Below are 26830 nucleotides of genomic sequence, written 5' to 3'. Positions count from 1 at the left end.
CCCCCCAACAAAAATTTTGTGGTCGGTTTTCATGCTCGCTGTCATCTTTAACTTCTCTTACGCTCATAGTTTGCTCATTGCTCATTGGTGTCACACTACGTGAAACTCATTAAAAAATGTACTTTACAGTGAATGTACTTCACACCAGCGACATATGAGTGTGTGCATCCTGAGCATGTCTTCAAAAAAGGTGCTGTAACACAAGACTGACTTGTGTTTATGACTCTGATATGTAACTGCCATTTAAAGATGATCAACGATTACGAGATTAGCATAAACTGGAGGTAGAGTTTCCCGTCCTCCGTACTCTTTCAAAAAAAATCACTCAACTCAGTTTCAACCATTAGGAGACGGGGATTAAATCTCACTTTATTTCTGCTGAACTGCTAATCGGGCTTCATGAGACTGGCCAAATCTCTCTTCCGCTGCCTGCCTTTATTTGAACATAATCTATGCCCAAAGGCCGCGTTCACAGTAAAGTGCCAGCTATTAATGGATAACCCTGAAATAAATGTAATCTGATTACCTCGTTCGTGGGGAGGAGACGCGTTCCAGACTGCTATAGGCAAACAAGTGTCAGCATCAATCAATAACATTCACTGAGATAAAAAGCAACATTTCTCTCAACTCCGTTTCCAAACCAAGCTCTTGGTCTAATACAGGGACGTCTAAGATCCTGTTCCCAGTTTCCGCTTTGTCTGTGCTACCTTTCCCTGTAATGTGAGCATATCTAAGGGAAGCAGATGAGACGATGAAATGCAGTGTGAAATGCCTTGGGCTGAATGAGAGCTAATGAAACCATGATGCGAATGCTACGTTGCATCTCAGCCAATTTCTTACACCACCACAGTCCGGCGCAACCGAATAACACCCCAGGAGAGAGCGCCACGTCCACAGATTTAACCCACCCTCTCTATATCTCCATCCTCCTCTCTCCTTGCTTTGCACCCATATCGACTATTACCGTTTTCACCTTTCTTTTCTTTTCACTCTCTTTCTCTAGTTGTTCCAATCTGTCTTTACGGCTGCGTTACTGTGTGTATCTGATCCATGTCATCTCACACCCGGTCTAATCAGGCCAGTTAGTCAAGTCAGTACTTTTCCCAGCCTGCTCTCTCTGCCCTGGTGCCCACAGACTAGCCTGCAGCTCCAGCAGCACTTAGCATACGCCGCTAAATCACACACCGCTACACTCCTGTCCCAGGGAATTAGCGTCAGCTCCAACCGACGGGACAAGATTACACTAACTTTCCCTGGAGTTAGCATCAGAGCTAACATAACTGGAAGCCAGAGAGTGCTGTGCCACAGTTTCCAAAATGGTCAACGTGGCTGGAAAACTTCGGGTCACCGAGTGTTCCCGCTGTCTTGTAGGATTTGCATTTGTGCTTAAAATCATGTCCGCTGACTCCTGTGATTAGCTTCCAAAAGGGATGTTGTGAGGGGTAACTGTTTCCCTCTGCATTAGCATTTATGCTAATATTGCCATGACGGTGAAAAATGCACGATCTTCATAATGCAACTATATTTCTGGACATAATTCTCAAGTATTCTGCCAACCTGAAAGAGATATTTTTAGCTCATTTATTACAGTAAAATAGACTGCTTCCTAAGTTGCACAGATTTGCCACGAGTCTTGTCCAAAAGTGTTCCTCTCCAACTATAAGGTTAAACCTAGATTTGCAAAGACGATGCGCCTGTCAAAGCTAAAGACAACACACCCAGTGTTTCAATGGGAGCTGGCATTGGGAGACGCTCAAGCTGCTTCACAGACTAGAATCAGAGGATGTCTTTGTGCACACTGTAACACAACCCGGGGTGATTTTCCTCGGATATAATGAAGCTCATGATGTGGGTATAATCGCATAAATCTATCAGGCTTCATTTTTAATCTTTCATTCGTCACCAATGAAGCATGTCTAGAGCATCTAGATGATAACACAAACTAGGCTCTTGGTTGTGTTGTTGCTTCCTTAAAATATCAATATATAATACCTGCTCTTGTAGATTTGCAGACTTGCAATGGGGACATTTGATCCGCTTTAATCAGAGACAAGGTGTGTCTTAATGTGCAGATATTTTAGGGTTTCACTTAAAGGCTTCAGTCGTAACATCCTTTATATATAATTCCTCTTCTCTGTCTGAGAAACTCCAAATCTGACTTTGTGGTTAACCCCTGGTCCTATATTGATGCTGATTTTACACTTACTATCTGTTATTGTCTCTGTATTATTTTTTTTTTGAAAAAAAGCAGATGATCAATGAAATGGGAGCGCTCAACAGTGAATAACGCAGTAGGATTTATCTTTCGATGCATTAAAAAGAGGCGGCCAAACAAAATACATCTGCAGCGGTGGGCTTCTGGACGGGGAGAAGAACAATACGATAACAAATCATTAAAACAAGTCAGGCAATCTCTGGGGCTTGTCTTCATCATCCTATATGGTTCATTTGACGCCACAGATGTGACCGTGAAGCCATCACTATTATATCGACGTTTGCTCAAGGGCCAGCTCCTTGTGCTAGATAAAAATAAATAAATAAATGCACATTAACAATGGACGCACAAATCTGCGACAACAGTTGCCTGTGAGCTTTCTGGGTGACATTTCTTTTGTGCGCTATGGCATAGACATGGATAGGAACTGCAGCACTACAATAACATCGTCCCATTTTTTCTACTCTTAATGTTAGCATCACAAGTTTTTTTTTCTTTTTTTCAATTTGGTTTGTTAATCCCCATATTACCCAGTTCCAAACTTTGAGTGTCGGAGCCAGATTTATGTACATATTTGAACTGGCAATCTGCATGAAATTAGCGCCTGATTTACTAAAGCAGCAGCTAATTAACAGTAACTGGGGCTGTCTTTTAGGTGGATTCTGCATATAAACTAGATCTCAGAAGATGCAGTTCAGCGGCAAAATGGGGAAGGAATGGGGGTAATAAATCAAGGAAGAAACCAAGCCCAGAAAACTAAATTAAAATGTGGTAATAGTGAAATAGAAATCCCCATTAAAATGAAATTTCTAACTTTCTAAACCATTTGCTGAGGTCTTGATTAAACACTAACTGAGAAAATTACGTCTTAATCTGATACGATGTAAAACTGACGCCGGAGGAGTCATTAAAACGTTGTTGTTTAAAAAAAAAATTTAAATTAAAAAACAGCAAATAAGATCATAAGGATCAAAATTACAGGCATCATAATGAGTTAACTTAGAAGACGTCAAGTTTTAGGTTAAATTAAGTCACAACTCAACATCCAGGCTTTGTTTATTATAAAAACCAATATGGTGGAAATGTTGGTAATGCGCCGCACGCTATAACTAAGATAATTCACTGTGTCTCACCGGCCGCTGCATATTTCTGCTGTCATTGAGTTTTGGCAGAATGCAACGTTCTTCATTTTTGTCCTTCTGCCACAACCTTAACTTAATACCATTTCCAGTTCGAGAATGGGAAAATCAGTAAAGCTGACCTTTGAATATTGGATGAGCCCTAATAAACGTACCGCAGTGCGCAGTCAACCACATTCATCCAGTCTGATATTTGTGCCATTCCTTAAATGCTAAACGCATTCACATGACGAGGGGAGTCATAATTCACTGAATCCACGCAAGCTTGCATCTCACATAACAGGATAAATAACATGGACATCAAGTGAATTTAGATTGTTGCCATTTTGTTTTTCATTTGCTCATAACTCGACCATGCCGGCACAGTTAGCGGCGTTGTCCTGAAGCAACCTGCAGTCACTGTGTAATGCTCATTCAAATGCATGGAATATACCTTGAATGCATCAAAAAGATATTTACAAAGCACACGTCAATGAAATGTGGAATAGTTATCTGAATCAGACACATTCAGAGAGGACTCATGTCTCTTGTTTGGATGGATCCATAAGTGTACAGAATTTAAAAGAAGAGGTGGCCACCCACTTTTATTGTCTCTTGGTTCTTTTTGGCTGCAGTCGCACTGTGAGAAGCTAGCCGTGCTCGGCACATTACTGGGCAGCCTGTGCTAGGCCGCGTCTCGGTTAGGTAACAAACTAAAAACCTCTTGCAGATGGCGGTGTGACGTCTTCAGGGGAATATTTCAGGGAAATATTTTAAAAGGTGTGAAAACAATTACCTCGCCTATCGTGTATTTTTACACCGTCGCGGCCTGATGGGCATCCATCGGCAAATGCCTTCAATGGCTCCGGCGAAGTTTACAAATCTGTGTTTTAACTGCACAGACTGTGAGCGTAACCTGCGATGTTTACACACACACACACACATACACACACCGTGGAAAGACAGAAACGCTAATGTGTGACTGAGAGGAGCAGAGCTGCACAGAGTCACTGACATCTTAGACATGCAACAGCAGCCGTTTGAGGTATGGTTAGGAGTGTATAGGTCTGGAGCAGGTAAACAAGTAGTAAACAGTCACATCTGCGTTCGTCGTGGTAGATTTGTAGACGTAGAAATGTGAATATTAAAGCAACTACATGACTGCAAGGAAGCAACTTTTCTTCACTTTTCTCGTGTTCCACTGCGTGTATGATAATAGATGCTGCTAAATTAAACGCAGTGCAACGCGAGTACAATATTTGCACGCAATATGCTTGTTTGTGTGTTCAGGGGTCGCGATAAACCCTGGAACAATGATTTCTCAAACGTTACGCTCCAAGAGAGAAGCAGACAAGTAAACACCGGGAGTAGACACACACTCCGCACTCCATCCGCGTTTAATGAGTTTGAATAATGTCTGCGAGACTACCATCTTAACATTCATCCAGCTGTCATTTAACATTTTAATCAATTGTGACTGTTAAAAGCCGGCTTTAAAAACAGACATTGAGAAATATTGAGCGGATTTCTCTGTGATGCTGAAATTAGCTCCATCAGACGTAGTTATCATGTGGTGATTACACATAATTTGATGATTACATTTGCATCAGTTCCTTTGATTTCACTGTAAACACCGTACCTATAAAATCGGTTCACTCTTCAGCCAGCAGCCGGTTGATATAGCTTAGCCTAAAGCCTGGAATCAAATAGCCAGCATAAAGACACATTAATAGATGAGTTAAATACAGGTTTTTCCGGCAAGAGGGCCACATCCATCTTGTGTAAAGATCAAGCTTTCTGAAGGACTCTGACCTGGACATTAAGACGGGGAGAATCAGCAGTTTGCCCGTTAATTATCAGGGTTGCATTCTTTGGGAGTCGCCTTGTAATGAGGTGTTGCTACGAATTAGCCTGCTTCCAGACCTCTGAATCTCTGCCCACAGCGCATTTGATCAGTGATTTAAAAATAAATAAATAAATAAATAACAGCGGCAGTGATGGCGGAGACACAATTGAAAACTGTGATGCGTTGTGAGGGAAAGAAAGAAATAATAAGAGCAAGCAGGGTAAATAATGAGGAGATCATCTCTCTGCGCGGCGGCCACCTAATAACGACAAATGCGGACGAGATCAATGCCGCTCCAAGCTGCTGAAGCGTACGCAAATAACGACTCTTAAATCGACTTTTTGGTTTGTCAACTGAAAATGATATCGCCGCTTCTAGCGTTGGTTTATTTAATTGTCATATAATTATTTTTTTCCCATTACATTTGTCAGACAATTACAAACCGTCCCACTTAAACGCATTACATTAGATTTATTGATCCATTGTTGTTCCAGTGTTAATCCATGCTCTGCACGTACACAAAAACTTTAAAACGCAAACTTTTAGCAACGAAAACAAGTGGGTTGGAGTCACTTTAAGCTCAGAGTCATGTTGGCAGTTGTCAGCCGTCGCAACTTCACAGATTCCAATGAGGAACAGAACATCTCAAACTCAATTAAATAAATCTACTGCAAGTGAGTGCACCCGGCCAATTAACCAATTATTTTAAGAAGGTATGTGAGGATGAGTTAATGTCCCCTAACTGAATTACTGTAATAGAATAATTGAAACTCTCTGAATCTTGAACAAAGACATACAGCCGTCACGTACGAGGGGTTTTCTCCTAGGAAACCCAACCCAACACATGTTCCTGTTAGTTCATCTGACTCAGTTTTAATGCTTTAATGTCTATTTTCTAAATGATCTTATTAATGAGAAGCCTTAAGAATAAAAGTTTCAGTCTTAATTTTAACATGCACGACAGGAATACAGTACAATGCAATGGTTTTGGGTAATAAAAGTGTGTCATTAAATGTCATGAAAAGTTGTTATTTTTATTTCTTTTATACTGTATTTCATACAAAGTACAAGGAACAGAAAATATCTGAATCCATTCAATATTTGGCGTGACCACCGTTTGCCTCTCAGCAGCACTAATTCTCCTAAGCAGATTTTCAAGGTACTTAGCAGGTATGTGTTTTTTTTTCCACCATGTTGAAGACACTTGCCATAATTATTGAGTGGATTTAGTCTCTTCATATAATCTTAGACTGCCTCCATGATGGTGAGATAAGCTATACCATCTGTGGTAAGAATACTTGTTGTTCTTGTCACGAAAAAAACAATGATCTTTAGGGTTTCAGTGGTTGTAGATTCAATTTAGGACTCAGATGCTTCCTTGATGATTTTTAATGGTTTATATGCGAGTTTAGGCTTCTGTGTCAGTTTGATGCCGTAGCTAAGGTGACAGCCCAGACCCCATGCAGACCCTACTGCCCTAGCTGACGTGCACCTCCCCGGAAAAGTAACTATGCGCCACGGCAACGCCGTCCGCAAGAGCTGTGATTGTTCTGCTTGGTGGTAGAGTGTTTTTTTAGTATTTCCAGCTGCTTCTTCATCTTTTCGATTGTTTTGAATCAATAAAGATGGAACACACCGAGGAAAGGTTAACCGAGGAGGTATGGCGACGCAAACATTCGTATGGCTCATCTTCTGCAAAATTTCGGCAAAAGTTTCAGTCGCTATTGTTGAATGTGAAACAGGAAGTAGAAACTGAAGCAGGAAGTAGAACTAGACTGGCAAAAAAGACACAGCGCCGACTAGTGTTCGGGTGGTGTTTTTACAGAGCGAGCCACACTGACAAGTATAAATGGTTTGCACCAGTAAAGGCTACGTGCGTAGGTTACGGTAGGTTATGTCCCGCAGTACTTTAAATGAGCCTTAAGAATCTAAAGAGCACAGTAAGGGCACAATCTTTCCATCTCCTGAGAACATCTCCTCTTACATTTCATGAATGTATGACAATTATATGACATGGATTGTAAATAAATGAAATTAACTCCAAAAATATTTGACATTTTTTGGGAAAACCTTAATAGAAAAAGGTACAAATTATATGTTTAAGTTGATAAGTTGATGAGTTCAGATAATGAGAAGTCAACAGCTGCAGTTCATCACCCCTGAAGAATCGTAATACAGGTTGACTTTCAAACCACATACTTAGACATGGCTTTTCTGACCCATTCGTGCCAAGGATTACATTCCCAGAGATTGCTCCGCATTTACCGAAGCACAGTATGTATCATTATCCACCCACCCAGACACTGAATTGCAAAACATTAATGTTTGTTGTCTTGATTTGAAATACAGCCTTTTTATTTGTCTGACATTGATGTACATTCCAAGTGCCTTTCTGCTTGTCCTCGATAAAAAATAAAAAAAATACAACGCCTGCCTGCTCCCTGCTCCCCCAGACACAGTCTTTTAACAACCCAACAGCCTTTTTCCACATCAAAATTTCAGCAATGCAGAAAAATGTGTGTACATGTGTTAGGGGGACAGACTTTTGGCCAATCTTTTTTTTTTGTGGGGAGGGGGGCTGGTGGTACACGTGGAAGCAGAGGGAGAGAAAATGTCTGCAAGAGTGCCTGTCATTTATATTTTATTGGTAAAAAATATGAATAAACAAGGACAATGACAAAACACCAGAAAGGACAGACAAGGCCCGTTCATTTAGGGACTGCTTTTCGTGTTTTTTGTTGTTGTGTTTGCGACTACGTCTATATATAGTATATGTCTCTATGTGTTTGACTTTAAGGTAACATGGGTTCTGGTTCAGCGCAAGTTCAAGAAAAACAAAGAAAGACAACCACAGTGGAGGAGACTTAAGGCAAAAGGTTAAGGTGGGGCAAGAAGAAGAAAGAAAGGGACAAAAAATAAAGTTAGGAAGAAGCTGTGCCAAGTCAAAGAAGTGCATTGACTTTGGAGAGATGGAGAGAGGTCATTTTATGAGGGACGATGCATCTCATTTTACATTAGAATTGCTTTTTACTGTATTTAAGAGGTGAAAATGTGTGTGTATAATAATAATCGCAAACAAATTAGTCCGCAACTCACAATGTTAGACACTGTTACCAAGTAAATCAATATATCAGGCAGCAAATCAGAGAATTATTTGTCTGTGAAGGTTCTCAGTCATCCAGGTCATGGTATCCAAAAAGAAAGGCAACTAGACTTGTAGAGTTTAAGAGAAGACGTTTCACCACTCTGCCACTATGCTGAGCTAAGACTGGGCCATCCTTATGAATATACGATGATGTTTTTTTTTTCCTTCTAGCTTTTAATAATTGAAAGAACCTGAAACATTAAAATGACAAGGCGGTTGTAGACAATCACTGGTTAGCCTTGTTAGACAATCTGATGTAACGATGGAATAAATCCACCCCGCCACTGAATTTGTTCTCATTTTCATGCATGGCAAGTGCAGCAATCTCTTGGACAATTTATAATAGATGAAGGTGAAGACATTTATTAGTCCATCAAAATTCTTCTAAAGGTTTTACGGCGGTGGGAAGTTAAGCAAATCAAACGGCTCTTTTTTTTTTCGGGTCAGATTCACAGATTTGGAGGAACTCAAGGTTAAATGCGCGGCTTTGAGGAAAGGAGAATCGTCTTCCAGCATGTAAAATTGGTTTGTAAAAATATTTTTTGCACCCTTTTCCATTCACCAGTTCCCTTAAGTCTTTGATCATCATTTAAAGGGGAACTACTGTTATTTTACAACCTGGACCTTATTTCTGGCATAAAATACGGTCGTTTACAATTTATAATTTTTGTGTAATTTGTATTCCTTCGGGAGATAATTAGATCAGCATATATCCATATAATGGGAGTGACTGTGGCACCGAAACGCAGCCTCTAAATAACGCATTATCTTCTGCGAAACTCGTTCATTTCACCAATATTTTGTTATTGTACGCTAGTGCTATTCCCCGCTGAGTCCGGAGTTAGCTGTTATCATCATCCAGGCTCTGTAGATTGAACCATAGCAGTAGCAAATTACAGGTAAACAAGCCGACCGTTGCAGGTTCGCGCGGCGCTCAGAGACGACATCATCCAGGTCAGAAGACAACAGCTAACTCCGGACTCAACGGGGAATAGCACCAGCATATCATAACAAAATATTTTCGAAATGAACTAGTTTCGCGGCAGATAATGCCTTATTTAGAGGCTTCGTTTCGGTGCCCCAGTCACTCCCAATATATGGATATACGCTGATCTAAATATGTCCCGAAGGACTACAAATTACACAAAAGTTATATGGGTGAGTAAACGATTGTATTTTATGCCAGAAATAAGGTCCAGGCAGTAAAAAACAGTAGTTCCCATTTTAAGTCTACATGCGTATGTTTTATATGACACATCTACCTTTACACGTCACCTATACACCAGTACCTACCCCAACAGTGGTATTGTTGATGGTATTTTAGAGTTGTCAGATCCTGACAACCGATTTAAAAATGTTGATGACTCATCCTGCACTTGGTGGCATGTACTAATTTGCATCCAATGGATTGCTTCCTTAAATTTTTATGTCCCTACCTCCTGCTTCATCTCTCTTTCAGGAGCAGCTGTGGTCAGATATGCGTGGGGGGTGGGTGCCTGCTCAGGCATATGGAGCTGAACATGATCGAAGGGAGCAGGCTCACTAGCTTTGTATTCACAGGAAATGAGTAAATATGTGAAAGCAAAAAGAGCTCTGCACATCTTTTTGGGGGACTTTTGGAGAACCAAAACGGACTGACGGGGCTCTTCCTGTTTACTTTCATTATTGCCTACAATATAAGACACAAACAAAGATAGTAATCGATATAGATGTGACAGAATGGTCACGGAGCATTGGCAATATCTATGTCAGTAGACACATTGACATCGCCTCAAAGAAACAATACTGGAATGATAGTCATAACATAAGGTCTTGTCAGACATTTCAAAATAAGCCACAGAATCCAATAAACTGTGAAATTGATGTGAAAACATAATAGGGGATTTACGGCTGAGCAGTGGTGGTGAGCATCCCTTGCTCTCACAACGACCATTAATTAAGTCTTCAGTGGGAAATAAGTTGGAAAATCCATCACTGCTACGAGGGATCGGAGAAAACCCGGTGATTATTTCATCTCATCACTTTACCATATCTCTTCATATAATGGCCCTGTCATGTTTATAAAAAAAAATGTCACTACAGAACATTTACGTTAAGAAGACCTACTGTGTTTGAATGCAGTCAAGTCATTACTATGAGAGGCAGCTAAAGCCAGATATAATCTAATGTATTGTACTATGAAATCATTAAGATTTGTGGTCAAGGCATATACGGTGCATTTGATGGCAGCTTTTCAAAAGCCTCCAACATGAGATCAATCCTTGATCGTACGTCTTTGAGCACCAGAGCGTAGTCAACATATGTTTTTTGATGTCTTGCTCATTGCTGTTAAAAACTACACTTGGCAGGAAGAGACAGAGGCTTCAAATATTCCCACATCACCAGATGCACCGTCTGGTGGAGACAGCACCTGCCACCAGTGTGGAAGGGAGCATTATACCTAGTGTAATATATTTTGGATGCTCTGTGGCTGTTTGGGGAATATTTTTGGCCTCTGCGTCTCGCTGCCTGGCAGAGTTCTCAACAAGATCATGTAGAGAAAAAAAAGGAATGTAAACTGACTAGACTCTGACACGCTAAATCGTGGAGAAGTCAGGATCCTGTTCATGTGTAAATCTGGTAAAAATCACCACGTGTCAAACATTCCCAGGCAGATAACCGTATCATTTTATTTGAGGACGCCTTAAAAGCTTGTCTATATTTATGGGAAAACACATCTCAGTTGCTTTGCCGTCAATTTGTTTTTTATATATCAAATAATCAAAAGGCCAGAGTCAATTGCACGGTGTAATTTGCTGTGTTCGAGTGTGTCACACTCCACAGTGTTTGATTGTCATTTTGTGTTTTATTGGTTTATATTGATATGCAAAAGTCCTTCAGATCAGGAAACCAGCTGCTGTTATTGTAGTTTTCTATTCTGTGTTTACATATTTATCAAATCTGTGTGTGTATCTCCTAGGTAAGCAGCATATCCTCGGAAAAACTGCTGCCGAGTGTGAAAATCTACTTACACACCACAAGGCACCACTTAAATCCAGACCTGGGCTTAATAAAATGAAATTACCACATCGCAGATTTACTGGTTGCTCTACAACTATATAATTAAAGTAATAATTATTCTTAGAGAGCACTTTCACACTTACACTGCTATTCATAAATGGGTTAAATAACAGACAGAAATGAACAGCAAAATCAATAAAAGCAGAGTCAGTGCTCCAGGAAGTCTCCTAGGTGCCGTGTTAGAACAAATTGGAGAAAAGAACGACCTTTGACTGAGTCCAAAAGAAATACAGCAGTCTAAGAGAACAGAGATGAAGCATGGACGATGATCAATAATGGATAAAAAAAATTAAAAGAAAAAACATTTAATAACATACCTGTCTTGAAAGAAACAAGATTTACTCTTATAAATTCCCCCCTAAGGGAACTTTTTTTTTTTTTTTTAGTTTTGAACATTGTCAATATCTGTGCATGTAACTGCAGTTATGCCCTTAGTGTCCATGGAGCATTTACTTGCATTTATCCCATCAAAACACTTGATCTCAGGCCGCATTTGCATTAAGCAGACTCTCTCTCGTCAGTGGTGTGTCAGTGATATTGACTGAGAGGCTGACAACAGTCTATGACACTGACATAAAAGAGCCACTCTCTCTAGCGACAGTGTCTTCAAGTACAAACACATACACGCTCTGACACCTTAGCTTCAAGGCATGGGCACATTAACGCTGCCGTAGCTAATAAGCATTTTAGCTGTGTGCAGCGCGCGAGGCTTAGAAAGCAGATGCCTCTGACATTCTGGAAGTCTTGCAGATTAAACGCATGTAAGCCAGTCTACATGGAGACAAATGGATCAAATGTTAACTTTACACATCCAAATTGTTTGGAAAAATATAAAGACCCCTGCAGGAGGAAAGATATAATTATTTACTACAACTGCACTTTAAGTTCTGCTTGCTTTCCACAGCGTTACTACTGCTTTGATCACTTCCTGATTTCCCAAACTACGCTTGGCCGAGGTCATGATAATAACAGAAAGTCCTTACCTTAATTGCACAATAAAAAATGTATGGTTTTAAAAGGAGTTTAACACATTATATTATACAAGATAACATGAGATTGAAGTGTGCGTAAACCTTTCATTTAAGGGTTTGAATGCAACTTCATAAAAAGTTCAAACAATGTTTTAAGAGTTTTAAATCTGTAGCAACATGATAGAGCACGGTTTGCGATGCATTTAACGTGGAGAGTTCAAGAGTGGAGCAACCGTAGCAATGGAGATGGATTAGCCTATAGCAACTTGGAGTGTGGCAGAGCCTAGTCACGAATTCACCAATGCGGTGGCCACACTTGGTATTGCAGCGTCGCATGGCGCACGCTAGCACAGAAATAATGTTCTTCCAATACACAATCACTAGGAGAAGATAGTAGAACAGTAAATTGTTTTCCTTGAAGCTTTACAAACAACTGGCTGGGCTGGAGAAGACACGTGGGGCTCTTTGGAATCAAAACACTATCTTAGAATATAAACATCCAGTTTTCTGGCTTCACTGGACACAACTGAACCAAGCAATCTGTGTTGCCGTCACTAAAAGCTTTACACTGAGGACTGATACAAAGCAAGACAAACGACGAGCAATTTGAAAATCTCTTTCAAATAGTGTGGGGAAGCTTTTGGAGTCAAGTGTAACTCAAAGCATCACAGAAACATCAAATGAGGTGAATGAAACATACTGTAAATGTAAACCCCAAATTGTAAGTGATGTCTCTTTCATAGCAGAACCACGAATGCCTGCTAATTTACTACGGAAATTGTCTTGATTTACGCGCTGGTGTCGATTGGAATAGGTCCCATTTAATGGTGGATGAAGCTGAGCATGTGCTCACTAACAAAACTAGTTTATTTGGCTTGTAAGTCCTGAAACCTTTTACAAGCTATTTCTCATACACATAAAAGTACTAAAGAAAATCCTCAATTGTGTAGTGTGTTCTTTTTTTTTAATTCAGTGTGAATTTGCAGAAAAAAATAATGGGGAAGACAATAAAGCCACGTTACTTGGGCCAAAGCTGACTGATAAAATCCCTTATGGACTTAACATCATTGGCACAGGTAGTACTGTGCACACAGTGCCAAGTGTTCCTTTTCATAATGTAGCCGCTGGATTGTCGGGAGAATTACATTTACTATTCTTTTTCACTGTCTTTTACCAACAGAACAGAACGATGGTGCTACAAAAATGATTCTGCAGCTCCATGATACCATTGTTTAAAGAAAGCCCTACTGTGCATGTGTTAATTCCTGTGGTAAGATATAATAACGTCTGGCTCATTTTGACAACATATTCATCTTTTCAGTCACACACTGGGTTAATTTTGCCATAACATATGTAATATGTAAATTGATGAAAAAGGGGAAAAAGCAATTCATGGAACCAGATGGACTCAATTGAATTTAAAAAGCTAAAGAGTGTCTTAACTAAAACCGCGTCATGTCAGTCTGAACCAAAATCTGGAGTGTGTGTGAAAGCATGAAATTGGAATATGGGTTTTGGGTGTTAAGATGGCCGAAGTGAAAGGGGCCAGGCTGGCCACACTTAAGGCAAATCTTAAGCTTCTTTTTGAGCTTGGAAAGCCCTCAGACTGACAAAGTCTAACAGGCTTCATTTAAGGCAGTGATTCCCAATCTGGGGTACACGTACCCCCAGGGGTACGCAAAGTGACGTAGCGGGTAAGCGAAAGAGTTGATTCTGAACTCAGCCTGATTACATTTTGAAACTGAAAAAATGGATAACAGTTGTTTCCTCATTTTCTGATTCTCCACCTAAATGAAAAATCAAAAGACTGTTTTTCATGTGAGTCAATTATGTTAATAGCTAGATTCTAGGACAACTGGCTTTGAAGCTATGTATCAGTTTGCTGCTAATGTAGCTAGCGCTAGGTCACCTAAATAAGAAAGATGCAGATTCCCTGAAATGTCTATGATTGGTGGGCATGTCAAATTTCCTGATGATATAGCTATACTTGTTACAGTTGTTTTCCACCCAGAAACAAGCAAATCTCATTCTTGATTGGGTCTTTAAATTATGTCGTCAACAATTCTGATAACTCTCTGTCATTTGAGCTGTCAAGTCATCAGTCTGAGGTAAACTACTAAATGGCTATAACGGATAGATTGCCCTTCCAGAGAGACCTCAACTGCAACCACCAGTCAGCCTACAGGCAAAGATGCACATGCCAGCGACAAGAACCCAGGCTATTCCTCAACTTCTATATCTAACTGTGACCGGGGTGCCAGAAGCACTGCAGATGTGGCTAGCGAAGCTGCTAGCATAGCCACGTGCATGAGAGTAGGGGGTACATGGCTGGAGGTCAAATGTCTGAAGGGGTACGGGCTGTGAAAAGATTGGGAACCACTGATTTAAGGTAACAACTAAACCTCAGAGGAAGCTGGAAATGTTCTCACTCTCAAAACCTCACGTTGTGCTTAATACTAATCAGGCTAATTCAAAAGCACGGTACTCAAACAGAAACAGTGGGGGGGATTACAATCCAAAATGAAACAACCACCATCTTGAAAGGAACGAGTTTTGCCGACATCAAAGGAGGGCATATCTGTGAGCATCTTTTTTTTTTATTATTATTTTAAACAATGACCACTGACTATCATGTAGTTTAAAAAAAGAACATTTAATATCTTGATATTGATAAAATGCCAAATGTTGAAGCTGACAGTGACATTTCCACCTTGAGGTATCACCTTGTATAGTAGTTCCTCTTTTTTTTTTTCTTGGCGACAGTTAATGTTTTTGGTTTTCCGTCGAGCTAGTTCACGGTTTTGGTTCAGTCTCTCCACTCTCATTTCCAGACATAATAGGCAGCAGTTTCCGGTGAAAGCGCTCTGTTAAACCCAATGCGTGCCAATTTGCCTCGCAGTTAGTGACTATAACTCGTGCCATATATCTCCATAAGGAGTTACTGTAGTACAAAACAGTCTTTAAAATGAGAGCACACTGGACTCACTACATTAAGTTGCCGGAGGCGCGTCTCAAATTGAACGCTTAATGCTGCTCCATGTCTGCTGGATTTGCTAATAAGCAACCGTTTGATAACAAGTTTGACATTAAGTTGCCACTGTTGCGTTTACGGGTTTTTAACGCCACGGCAAAAAGTGACAAAAATAAAAATAAAAAAATCAATTAATCCAGTTTTAAGAATAATTTATTTTCCATGCAGCTCTTGCTGTTATCAGTAAACGCAGAAAGGGTTTTATGTATTATATTAGAGATTGCGGACAAGAGCTACACGCAAGATTTAGCATACACTAACAAGGTAAACTACTCGGCAATATAATGATATTATTTTATCTCTTGCTACATACTGTGTGTTTAACCTTTCGTTAAATTAGACTGCTTTCATGTTGTGCTGTGAATAGATGGCTGCTTCATTTTGGTCAATCACGAGCCACAGAGATTTATAAACGTTGTTGCAGGTCTGACTATCTGTCAATACGGGTCGATAAAAGTCATAAATTACTCCACGGCCCTTTCACCTTTTACTCATCATCGGTTAAACAGCTGATTTAACTCATAATAGGTTTGTGTACAGTGAATAGGTTCCGAAAGGCCACAATCAAGGTAAGGCTAAGCATCTACCACGACGCAAAACAAAAGTATCCTCACGCTGGGAAAGTAATGGAGGATAAAATCAACATTAATTCAAAGATATTTATGAAAAATAAGCAAATTTAAAGGCCATTTCATCGACCAAGCAGCTGGTTCCTCCGTCTGCAGCAGAGGCATTTGGGATGAAACTGTTTTGACAGATTTGCTGATTAAAATAGAAACATGATATTCAAATACACGCTCAAGATGTATATTTCCTGGTTACAGCTCTATTATGCTTGTCACGTCTCTAAATCCACCCTGAAACCACCTCTCAAGTAGGATGAAGATTATCCTGATTTCAGAACTATCTGCCCTTGAGTCACGACGATACAAGTCCTGAGATTGATTAAAGGTAGGCTTTTATTCCCAGATCCAAATCCTCGCCTGAGCAACGTGAATATCATTTATCAGGTTTGAAAACCCCAGTGTTTTAGATTTATTCCAATCCGATTACTTAAATCCTATCCATAAAGTTTTGAAAAACGGTGCTGCAGCAGGATAAGACTTATCTGTAATCTGAAGCAGATGGAAACACTTTAAAATCATTAAATATTCACTGTTGCAGGTGTGCGCTAGTCTTACCCATGTAGCCATGAGTCCACATGTGGGTCAAACCACTAACAGAGTTGGTGTTAAGCTGCTATGTACAAAAGATTCAGCACTGAACGGCTGCAGTCGCTGCTTGCTGTTATGGCGATTAAAATCTTAGCTGTGAAACTAAAATAAACATCTTTTGATATCATTTAAACCAAGTATGAATTGAGTTCAGTGCAGATTAAGGAATCACTCTCCTCACCTCTTATGAGGCTGGAGAATTTACAGCTTGAGAAATGGTGCTCGCAGCATCATCACAAAACATCTCCTGTCAATTTAATTTGAAAACGATCAGTTCAAAAAAAAAAAAAACCTGTATTAGTCAAACCCTACTTAATATCACTACGGCTCACCAACTCATTAAATGAGACCACCAGCTGTGTTTTGATTAAATGATTAAACAGTGCACATTTGTAAGAGGCTTTTGGGTTATTAACTTGTGCCTCTGACGGAACTATCACACATCAACGTACAGAAGATCAGCAGGGGTCAAACGACTCATTATCATATGTCACTCAGTCCTTTTTGCTGGTAATTGCTAGGAAAAGCCAAATGAAAACACTCACTTTCATCATCTCAAGCTTTGTGTGAGTGGCATTTGACCTGCGATTGGGTACGTTCAAAAGAACGGTGAACATTTTGGCCACCGAGAGTCACGTGTAACCAGAGTTTGGTGGCCGCCGCGACAAGATCCTCAGAAGCGAGGCTGGTACAGGCACAGTCGCAGGTTTAATTGACTTTAAAGAAAGCACTTGCTCAGCAGACGACAGCTAAAGGCCACGCCGGAGGCTGGATGCCTGCACGTGCTTTGGCTGTTGATGTCGTAGCACATCCAGAACCCCAACACCAAAAAAAAAAAAAAAAAAAAGAATTTCAAACATGCAGTTTGTCAATGTGACTGGATATTGAGGTACATCCAAAAACACTGCTCAGATAAGGGGATTATTTCCTGTAGCTCTTATCACGGGTTATGTCAATACCTCCTTCAGGGCAAATACAGCTACAGTGCAGAGCAAAAAGGTGCCGAATTCCACCCACGGGTTCCTTGGCTTCTCTCTATTTTTATTTTTTTATAATTGTTCTCCATAAGCTCCAGGTTGCAACCTTGTCTTTGTACTCCTGCCTAAAATCCTCTATATGTGACACCTCTTCAGATAAAAGTAGAGAATGTGAGGATTCTTCCTTGGTTTTATCGTACTGTCTGTGACTCAAATGCCTTTGACTGACTGGCTACGCAAAAACATATAATATAATATAAAAACATTCTTATAACTCAGGTAATAGCTATGGTTAAACAGACATTTTTAAGGTAAATCTAGTCCAGAGATAAGCTTTTCCTTGAGTCTATGTCACAGTAAACACACAGCAATCACAGCTTCTGGATCACTTCAGTAAAACTAACAGTTTACCAAAGACAAAAAAAACACTCCATGTATCTTTCATGAAAAGGAAGACTTCCGCATGATGGCTCTCTGAACCTTTCCCTACTAGCAGGCATATGTAGATTTTAGTCTAATTGTGGGCTCTAGCTCTAAAAATGTCTTGCACAATGTTAAAAAAAAAACAAGGCATGACACAGTACTCTGCCTGCTCATCTTCTGTAGCCATTTGTCTGCAATAAAGCTCTCAATGCCCTCTTTAAAGAATGCTTTATAATAAATTTGTGTTCAGCAAAACCGCAGGCGAGAAAGACACCTTTGAATCTTTGCTGCCAGCATGAGAACTTAATGTTAGTGTGAATATCGCCAGTTCCACTTAGGTGCCATCAAAATAATCTCAAGAGGGCCATCTTGTTAAAGGCAGCACCATAACACGTCGACACCAGCACATTTAGAGTGAGGAATTAAATAGATTCAACTGCAGACCGAAACAGAACAACGCAGTCTCGGGGTCCTGACAACACTGACAGGCGGCTTGGAGACGACGAGCTCTGAAGTACTCCACCTGCTTCGCCAACAATAGAGCTGGTTCAGCGAACAGCTCAGTCAGATGCAACTCGACACATTCAACACTGCGTCCTGCCGTAGCCAAAACGGGAATCAGAGCATGGCACGCGTCGCATCACTTAAAAAATTGTTTTTAAGTGATAGTTTTGTTTAATAGCAGGCTGTGAGAGGTGAGAATACAAGGCCTGGCTGAGCAGGGAATTGCTCTCTGGTGTGATAACAAGAGAAAGGAGAGGGAGCTGAAAAGTAGGTCTGCCATACAATACTGATGAGGTTTTAAAGGTGCTATGACATCACGCCCAGAATCCACTGTAGCTTTGCTCAAGATATTTATATTAATGAAGATTGCAACATCTCTTGACATCCACTGCTCCCCACTCTATTGCATTTATGCCCTACAGAGTTGATCTCCTTTTGTCATCCCACTATTCGAGAAAATAGGCTACTGCCGAGCACATCATCCGTCTCTTCACTTCTCTACACACACAAAAAAGAATCAGTCTGGTATGGCATGAAGGATAATTTGCCCTAAATGATTATGATAAATGAACACAGAGTATTAAATATGGAGGGTATTCGGTTGCCAGCAGGAATGATCATGATGAAGATTTATGGGATTTGTATACTGTGTCATGTCAAACTCCTATATTCTGCTCTTATAATTACCCCACATGTAACATCTGTGTGTGTGCGCGTGCTCGTGCTCGTGGAGGCTCCTATGTCCCCGAGAAGAGGAGAAGACACTTCGTGTGTCAGACTTGGCACGAGAAGCGGGAGTAAAGCGGAAGAAAATGTGTTTCTACAACGTGACTGCATTCAAAAGCCTGAAAACTGTAATTTGAGATATGAATTCATTACACGGCCTCTCATCTGCAACCGGTGATAATGTGATGCAACAGCGCCGCTTAGCGTCGCTCGGCGCTCCGCCCGAGCCGCTCTGACGGCGCGTTCGCCCCCACCTGACCGCAGCCGGCAGCCGCGGTCCTCCTTACCTTCGGTGTCACAAAGCGTGGCTGCTGCGGGTTTGCGGTCGCGGAGCTTTTGCGCCTTCTTCTTCGGAGTCCGTGCGATGAATGCTGAGTTTTGGTGCCGTGGTGCGAGGCCCCGTGCAGGCAGCCACCGTGACCCGTCCGTCTACTGGCATTTTGGTTCCTTCTCACAGCGTCAGTGAAACCAGAGGAAAAGTGTTCAAACTTGATCTGGAAAAACAAGATACCAAATATCACTGCCGCTGCAGCTCTCCACAGCGCTGACTTGTTGACTTTGACTCTTTTGTGTTAGGTGGACGCGCGCGCTGGATGCCGGGTGTCTTTTTTTTTTTTTTGCGTTACGATCATTATTAACCGATGTCATTACATTCCTCGTGACTCATTAGCATTTTGAATCTGAATGGCATCAAATACCAGCAACACTCTGCACGTGCGTGTGTACGTACGCGCGCGCGTGTGTTTGTCAGTGTATAGGCTAGGTGTGTGGGAGAGGAAAGTGCGCGCGTGTGCCTTTATTTGTTGGATTATTGTACAGAAAGCTCTCGTGGCAAAAACGCAAGTTGAATTCAAAAGGTTAAATTGCGTAAAGCGACAAATTCTGTTTCTCTGTGTTGTGTGTCAGATAAGAGATAGATGAGAGGCAGAGGGAGTAAAAAACAAAAAACAAAAAAAACAGCCTGTGGCTCCTGAGCGAATATTCCCCTCACGCTCCTCTCTCCGGTGCCGGGCTCGTCTATGTAGGGCATGCAGCAGGTTGTGTGTTGAGGACTCGGACGAACGAAGGAGCGCAGAGGAACACAACCAGCCACCCCGCCTCTGCTCCACTTTAAGGAGAGTGAGTGTGCGGCAAATACAAACCACCGGACCCCGACCATTTCTGCTCATTCCCCGCGTCAACCCCCCCAGACAGGAGGCGAGTTAGTTCTGAACTAGTGTAAACCCCAAAACATACCAATTAAGCTCACCCCATTCCCGTGACACATCTCTCCAGGCGGTCAGGTGGAGATGACATTGCAGCCTGTTACTCCATTCGGGTGCCCTCGGCAGGAGTGGGAATCACATATACGACTCTCTCCTCCGTCAGATTAATCCATCAATTTCTCTTCCATCCAAACCCCCCCTCCCTCCCAAAAGCCACCACCACCACCACCACAAGGATAAATCCACCTGTCTGGTTCTGAAGACCTCCCCCCCCAACACACACACACTTCCTCCGCCACCTCCTCTCCCTCGGGTAGATAAGTAGTATTCCTCTCGGTGAAGATGTCAGACGCCGTCCATTCAGCGGCGGGGACGGAGAAGAAAGAAAAAAAAGCCGTTGACGAGCGGGGATCAGTTAGACTCTAGGATCCAAAATAAAACCGTTGGTTTGGAATCTCCAGCGGCAGCCCCGCGCGTTCCGCAGTGAGGGCTCGTGGACAGGTCCGCGCGCCTCCTCCTCCTCCTCCTCCTCCTCCTCTCCTGTCCTCCTCCTCCTCCTCCTCGCGCCGCTCGCGGATTCTTGGAGACTGAAGGGGGGATTCCGTCACAAATAACATCAAAACACACACACACGCGCGCACACACACGTATATATATATTTAAATATATATATATATATATATATATATATTCACACACTCTCTCTCGTCCTCTCTTTTCTCACGCGCCCTTCCCTCTGCTTCTCCCTCACGCGCTCTCCCAACGAGCGCCGCACTAAACAATTAGGAACAAGTTTAAACGGGTTGTTATTTCTGTAGCTTTCTACGCCGCACGACAGAGGTGATGCTCGGCAGCCGACCCAGCGCCCGGGCGGAAAGAAATAAGGAAATATTTTGCGGCAGGCTCTTTACCCCGCATCCCGCCCGCCCACGCTTCGCTGGCTGAAGGTACTTACACATCAGCCTAGTTAATTAAACAAATAAGGGGCAGAGGGGTATTGGTGGTGGTGGTGGAGGTGGAGGTGGAGGTGTAGCCTAGACCTGGGTGATTTCATCTTGCTGTTATAAATTATCAAAAAGAGAGCTGCGAGTTTAGAGGGCGCGCGCAAGGGAAAAAATTTCGCCACGTCTACCCCTCAAAAAAAAAAAAAGCGACTCCAACTTCACAGCTCGTTAAAACTGACATGTCGCTTCCTTGGCTGTCCTTGTCGGGGTGTCTGTCCCTCTGACTGTCGCTTGTCCTGGGGTGTCTTCTCCCAGAATTGAAGGCGCTTGAGAGGTATGGCGCGCGGCATCACTCGACGTTTGTGGCATCACCTGGTGCCATCTCGCCAAACGAAAACGCGTGCGCGCGTTTGCTGAAGCGTCTCTCTATCGTTGTGTGTGTGTGCGTGTGTGTGTGTGTGTGTCTATGTGTGTGTGTGTGCGGTGACGACTGAGCTCGGCGTCAAACAAGTCGCGCCTCCGCTCATCATCAACTGCGCACAGATAAAACATTTCAATATCCGCTGAACTGCTGTAACCCAATCTAGTGGTCCCCGTGCAGACTCCCCTCTCTTCATCTAAATTAAAATGCCGATCCCTTCGAAACCGCTGCACCGAAACGTTTATTGCTGATGGCGTGTCATGTTCCCTCGTCAGCGACAGAGTTTGTTAAAAGCTACGGGTGAGATAAGGGGAAATAGAGGCGACGCTTGTGAATTACACAGCCTCAATTAAACATAATTAGCAGATCAAAACTGCAGCGCAGGGGGTCCTCGGGGAACGCTGACAATACACCCCCTCTCCCCCGCTTTCTCCCCCTCCATCCCTCTCTCTGACTCTCCCTCGGAGTGTTGCCTTGGAGTCCCATTGCAGACAGATGGTGTAGATACTGCATGGGGTCATGTTAGCAGGCCGGGGCTCTACTAGGACTGGCTGTCATAAGCTGAGCTACCCTTTGAGGCAAGAAACAGCGTAAGTAGATCAGAGGGCTTATTATTAAGGAGCACTTACTGCTCCCTTCTTCTTCTTCTTCTTCTTCCTCCTCCTCCACCTCCTCCTCCTCCTCTATCCCTAGAATACAAAAAAATCTCCACCTGTTGAGGTCCTCTATCCTCCTCCGTCAGAGCCGAGCCTCCGAGGCTTGGAATACAAGAAAAACACGATTGCATAACATGGACACAAGAAAGAGGGAGAAAGACCAGACTAAGAGTGGATAATGGTCTACTTTTCTTTTGAGGAAAAAAAAAATCCTGGGGTTCCAAATATAATAGCTTTTATTCCAACCCACCAGTCACCATGTCCTCCCGCTATTTACCCATTAGAGGCATCTTGACTGGGACAGGTCAGACCCGGGACACCCCCTTTAGGAACTGCAGAAAATGTTGTGTGAGCAGTAATTCTAAGCCCTTTTACTAAAATACACCCCATAGAAGTGTGTGTATGATTTTTTTTTTATTCTATATTTAAACATTAAGCTGTTGCCAAGGAAATAAAGTCATACCGTATTCATTGCCACCATAAATACACTTTTAAAAGTTGTCCTTTTCTTTAAGTGTAATCTCTTTCATGGATGGAGTAAGGATCTCTCTCTCATCGAGTATGGATGCATCTGGTGCACAGCAGCACAGCACTTGGACAGCATAGTGAGTCAACCCTGTCTCATCTGTACTGTCTGTATTCACGGGGGCCAGTCAAAAGTGTTGGAACTGTGTGAACATGCGTACCTGTTATAATAATTGATTTATAAGCGCTGGTCTCATGCATCTTTCATGGGCCAGCGGCACATTGAACACAAGTAATCCAGGCATGCCGTGCCTGCAGAGACACACTGCCGGACACACGTGCAGGGACGCTCGGCTCAAGTTCTCGACGCGGCTGCCAGCATCCAAACACTCCAGTGAGCAGCCTTTACCTCCTCATTTCTGCACTCTGATTAAATTTCACAAGGCCGTCGCTAATAGCTCATTTCAGAGTGTGATTATAAAATATTTGAAAAACAAGGGAGACCCATTACCAGTGTGTAGCGTGTCAGCAGAGTGCTAACTATTTTGTTATTACTTTGTATAATTATTCAAGACAAAAGCTCATTCCGCTAATGTTGTTTGGCTAATAGTCAAAGCCCAGTACCAATATTCCTGGAATGAATCAGAGGAAAGGAAAGAGAATCCAATTAAAGCAGCCCGAACAACTAAACCAGTGTGAAACCATACAAACACACTAATAGGTAAAATTAAAAAATAATAATAATTACAATTAATAGATAAATAAATATCACAGGGGAGAAAAATGACTGCACAAGGCCTCTGGAAAAAAAATTATGTGGGCAATTTTTGTATCCATGGTAACCGACTTTTTCAGTGTCACTACTTTTGTTGGCAGGAACAACCCAGATATGGTTTACGGCTTGAGAACAGTGCCGGACTACAAAGTCCCCATTCATAAACAACTGTCCACACTTCCTGCTACCGGATGTCAGCCGCTCATTCAGACTGATACACACCAGACAGCCACACTGATCACACACACACGCAGGTGATCACACCTACCCAGCACACCTTGCTGCAGCCGCCTCACTGCTGATGCAACTAGCACGGGAATCTTTAAAAGCACAATTAGCTGCATAGCTAACTGAAACCCAGTTAATAAAAGCCTGTAACTGTTTCTTTTTGCACAAAAAAAAAAAAAATGCATTGTTTCCATGACAACAAGACCTAATGGCACACTTTGGGATGTATTTTTACTATCAACCTGTATGCGCTTTTAAGAATAGCACTGTGGGTTTTATGCTTTTTAGGACGGAGTCATTAGTTCCAGCAGAGACACACGCTTGCCCAAAAAAAAAATAAAAAAATCCACTGGCGACTTCACAGCAGCCCAAACTGGAGATTATCTGACAATCATCAAGACTTTTGATTGTCAGGCAAACACAATAGAAATCCACAGAGGCATGATTCACTCGTGAGCGTCTATGCAACTGGAAGTAAGCTGGTTGGTAAAGAAAGTAGGTGGGCTGCGTTCAGCCTAATGACTGCATGATGAGCTCAGACGAGAGGCAAGCCTACAAGACGAATTCGTCTTTTATACAGTGACTGCTCCTCATTTTCTTCTGAGAGACGAGGCGCTGCCACAGCAAAGGCATCGCATTGTGGCTACAGTACATGGCTTTATATAGACTCAGGAAATGATTCACTCTGTCAATAAATGGCAACAAAATATACTGAAATTTATTCAAGGCTCTCTGTGTGGAACAGAACGATGTGATATCTGGCATTTACTGAGTTATAGATATTCTCTCTCTCTCTCTCTCCATCGTCTGCCTTTTTACTTTGTCTCCCTCCCTCTCTTGCACTCTCCACCCTCTCTCGCTCCCTCGCCCACAGAGAGTGGGTGACCTGGAATGAGCTCTCCTACAGAAGGCACTGCTTCCAACCAGAGAGGGGCAGTGTGTAGTGTTCGGATCTCAGAACGAGCTTTAAGGGCCTCTTCTCGGCCTACCGTCTACCCCGGCGCCGTCATCAAGCATTCAAATTTATAGGCACCTTTGAAAACCGCTCATCTAAAAAATTGATGGGTGATTACTTCCTGTCACAGTACTGATCACAGTGAAAAGTTCATGAGTGCAGCAGCCAAATCAATTAGCTGGGAGTGATGCACTGCTGTGTCTTTTTCACTTGGCTACATCAGCAATTATCCTTACCCCGAAAAGGTCAGTCAATAATTTAATAATTAATTCCGAAAAAAAGAATTAGAAAAGTTTTCAAGCACAAGTGAGACCTACCTTCATGAAAATTTCCTGTCTTCGTTTCCTAAACCCAAGTGGAACCGTTTTAGAAAATAGGTGAGCGGGATATGCAGAGATGAGGATTTCTCTTCATTAATTAGGTGCTCAGTTTTGACTTCTTTGTGAATTAAATGGTAGCCAAGTCGGGTGGCATAGGTTAAGTTTGGTGGTTTGAATAATTCATATCCGGAATACATTTAGAAGCAAATAAATAAAATATGTTAAGATAATTGAGCTTGGTTAAGCTGACTTGCAAAATGTACGAATTCCACACAAAATCATCCATCCATGCAAGGGACGGCCCGGGGGTGGCGAGCATGAAATAAAAGAGAAGCGTGTGCATGAAGACAGTCGCAGATAATCACACCAATTTGGGGGAAAACACCCTTTTGCTTTCTTAATTTGGTATTTAGATAAGAAGATCAATAATCCTGCAGCTGTAAATATGAAGCTAATGGAAAAAGGCAGAGAAAGCTGTGTGGGAGCCTGCATCTCATCAATTCTAATATTTCCAAGTTTACTGCACAAACTTGAAAGCATCTGAAGTGCTGGTTAAATATTAATCTATGGATTATTTTAAATCCTTCGACTAACAACAAATTAAAATCCCCTTAAACATTTTCTCATAATGTATTTTTAACATGTATTATAAGAAGGGACCATTTAAGACTTCAGCTTTTACCCAATGATAGTATTCATCACAAAGGCTAACATTCAGTGATGGCTTCATCACAAAAGGTGTTTTTATTAAATGCTGCTATTAATTACCATAGACAGTGTTGAGTAGGATTTAACTTCAATTACTTGTGCTGATTATACTTGGAAATGCGGTTGTATTATTTATATGTAATAGGTTGCTTCCACCCACTGAGAGCATAACACTGAAAGGGAATTACAGTTTTTTTACAACCTGGACCCTATTTCTGGCATAAAATACCATCATTTACTCACCCATATAACTTTGGTGTCATCTGGAGTCATTCAGACGCTATTTAGATCTGCGTATATCCATATAGTGGGAGTGACTGGGGCACCGAAACGCAGCCTCTAAATAACACATTATCTGCCGCAAAACTTGTTCATTTCGCCAATATTTTGTTATGATACGCTAGTTCTATTCCCCGTTGAGTCCGGATTTACCTGTTATCATCATCCGGGGTCTGTAGATTGACTTACTAACCTCTGACCTAGATGATGTCATCTCTGAGCGCCGCGCTCACCCCACACGGCTCGTCTACCTCAACAGGGAATAGCACTAGCGTATCATAACAAAATATTGGTGAAATGAACGAGTTTCACGGCAGATAATGCGTTATTTAGAGGCTGTATTGTGGTGCCCCAGTCACTCCCACTATATGTTATGGATATACGCAGATCTGAATATTGTCCGAACAACTCCAAATGACACCAAAGTTATATGGGCGAGTAAACCATCGTATTTTATGCCAGAAATAAGGTCCAGGTTGTAAAAAACGGTAATTCCCTTTTAATAAAAGTCTACGTCGTTTAGTTTTATTGGTCCACATGTCCAAAAACAAACCGCTCACAACTGGTAAATGCACTGAATGGCACCATTGCTATGCTAGCTATTAGCATCTGCTCTAGGGAGTCTTTGTCGAGTTCTTGTCCGA

At 41.9% G+C, this 26830-nt stretch overlaps 1 protein-coding gene across 1 annotated transcript in view; it reads right to left on the bottom strand.

Annotated features, from left to right (window-relative positions):
• The window catches only part of LOC311504410 (glutamate receptor ionotropic, NMDA 2A-like), a gene marked incomplete at both ends in the record, with an annotated part of 89322 nt that extends 68825 nt beyond the window's left edge, over positions 1-20497 (bottom strand). Inside the window, 2 exons of the mRNA XM_084567463.1 lie at positions 19518-19724; positions 20480-20497. Of these exons, the coding sequence (XP_084423589.1) occupies positions 19518-19724; positions 20480-20497 (225 nt within the window). The remainder of the gene's footprint in view (positions 1-19517; positions 19725-20479) is intronic.
• Positions 20498-26830: the final 6333 nt, after the last annotated feature.

This window comes from Chelon labrosus (assembly GCF_963514085.1).
Source record: "Chelon labrosus genome assembly, chromosome: 2".
NCBI lineage: Eukaryota > Metazoa > Chordata > Actinopteri > Mugiliformes > Mugilidae > Chelon > Chelon labrosus.
This window is presented reverse-complemented; position numbering and strand designations above follow the sequence as displayed.